The sequence below is a fragment of the Amblyomma maculatum genome, chromosome 9, assembly GCF_055883805.1.
Source record: "Amblyomma maculatum isolate TAMU_Amacu chromosome 9, ASM5588380v1, whole genome shotgun sequence".
NCBI classification, from domain to species: Eukaryota; Metazoa; Arthropoda; class Arachnida; order Ixodida; family Ixodidae; genus Amblyomma; species Amblyomma maculatum.
The window spans coordinates 67095223-67097205 of NC_139352.1; the positions used below are offsets into that span (position 1 = coordinate 67095223).

At 47.9% G+C, this 1983-nt stretch overlaps 1 protein-coding gene across 1 annotated transcript in view; it reads left to right on the top strand.

Annotated features, from left to right (window-relative positions):
• Positions 1 to 634, top strand: part of LOC146179286 (uncharacterized) — a 65150-nt gene extending 64516 nt beyond the window's left edge. The window contains exon 2 of the mRNA XM_084578947.1: positions 502 to 634. Within this exon, the coding sequence (XP_084435073.1) occupies positions 502 to 577 (76 nt within the window). The 3' untranslated portion in view covers positions 578 to 634. The remainder of the gene's footprint in view (positions 1 to 501) is intronic.
• Positions 635 to 1983: the final 1349 nt, after the last annotated feature.

The following is a 1983-nucleotide window of genomic DNA, read 5'->3' on the forward strand; positions in this document are numbered from 1 at the left end:
ATCCATCCATCCATCCATCCATCCATCCATGCATCCATGCATGCATCCATGCATCCATCCATCCATCCATGCATCCATCCATCCATCCATCCATCCATCCATCCATCCATCCATCCATCCATCCTTCCATCCATCCATCCATCCATCCATCCATCCATCCATCCATCCATCCATCCATCCATCCATCCATCCATCCATCCATCCATCCATCCATCCATCCATGCATCCATCCATGCATCCATCCATGCATGCATCCATGCATGCATTTATTCGTGCATTTATCCATGCATTTATCCATGCATCCATCCATCGACACACAGACCTGCCCGCGTCGAGACCAATCAGCATTCTCGCGCAGGTCAAGCGCGGTAACGGGTTACGGTGACCGATCGCGGCACGTAAAACTCTCTATTCAATATCTGGCGCACTTTGACGCAATCAGGCAGACTACAATTGTATGCTACTAAGTATGTGTTTCCTTTTTCCCCTGTTTTTCTGCAGGTCATGGTGCTTCTTCAGCGTGCGGCCACGCGTACCCTACAACCGCAACGCCGGGTCGACATGCCTGATGCTTTGAAGGAACGATTTCGCTCGTGAAGAAGGTTTTGATCCGTTTGGCAACGCGACAGCAACCACAAAGGTCAGGTTTTACAAATCTCTCAGATGTGAGCAAAGTGCTACGCGCTGACCAGCGAGCTTTTTGGTCCAGCGTGTGAGTATGTTTGTATAAACACTAGTATGGGGCGCCATCCTTGCTGTGTAGGGCGAAATGTGAGAGATTCCAGTGGCCTTCGCGGTTGTGTTCATATTTTCACATTATCACATCTAAGCAGCCGTGTTTCTGCCGAATTTTGTTACTGTCGCTGTCAGATATTTCAAACCCTAAGAGAATTACGAAATAGTTCGATATACCGATGTCTTGAAATATCGGGCATGTCAACAGATTAATACTTCCGTAACCCAGAAGCATGAATACGATGTGAATACGCCAGCACAACGCTTCCCGTAGGGATATACAGCCCGCCGACATATTGGCAGCCTACGCCTTTCTTCGGGCACGGTGACCATGCGAGGCGCATGCCAGGCGTCGAAAAGCGCCACTTTTTTTCAGCAAAGTTAGCTTCCCAGCCCGTCATTCGTTGCACCAAACTGTGCCTCCCCTGCGCGATAATGAGCTCTCACTAAAAAGGGGCACGCCAGACTGAAGGGCCAGTTTCAAGAAGCTTTGACATTCTGCTCAATAAAGAACGTAAGCACATGCCGGCAAATGCCCAAGGCAGCACAGCCCACCCGGCTCCGTGCGTGAAAAGTTATCGTGGCGTCGCCACTAGAAAAAACGCACCTCGCGGAGGCACGATGCGCAGTTCAATATATCGAATGTTCCACTGGACAGGCGTTCGATAAACGCAAACACCGCACCTATACTTTTACATGGAATTTTCAAGGGGATATTCTGATAGTTTGATATAAGCAATATTTCGATATATCTGCGATAGATATATTCTGGAAAGACTGTATCAATTTCTGCGCACATGATGTGAACCCTTATGAGGGCAATATGATCAACTGAATAATATTAGACTACCTGAGTGCATTTACAGTAATTATCACAGACAGTTAAGGTTTAGAAAAAACTGTTGTAGTCTTTTTAACCGGCCATTGCTTGGAATTACTCGGTCAAATACCATTTAGGCTGGCAATACTGAAGTGTGCTTTGCTTCAACAGTACGCATGATAGCTGCCTGACTGACTACCCACGCGCGGGAGCACAATGCTATTCTTGCAGCCAATCGCGCCGCGTGTAAAACTGCGCCATGCCCTCGCGCTCTGCATTCAACATGTCATCACCAAGTTCCAACAGCAACCCACTCTCGCGCTGCGTACTGAACATCATCTTCGTGAAGTTCGATCTGCGCCGCTCCTTCATTTAATATGGATAAATACGCCATATACACATACTCCACATCGCTAATGACAGAGACC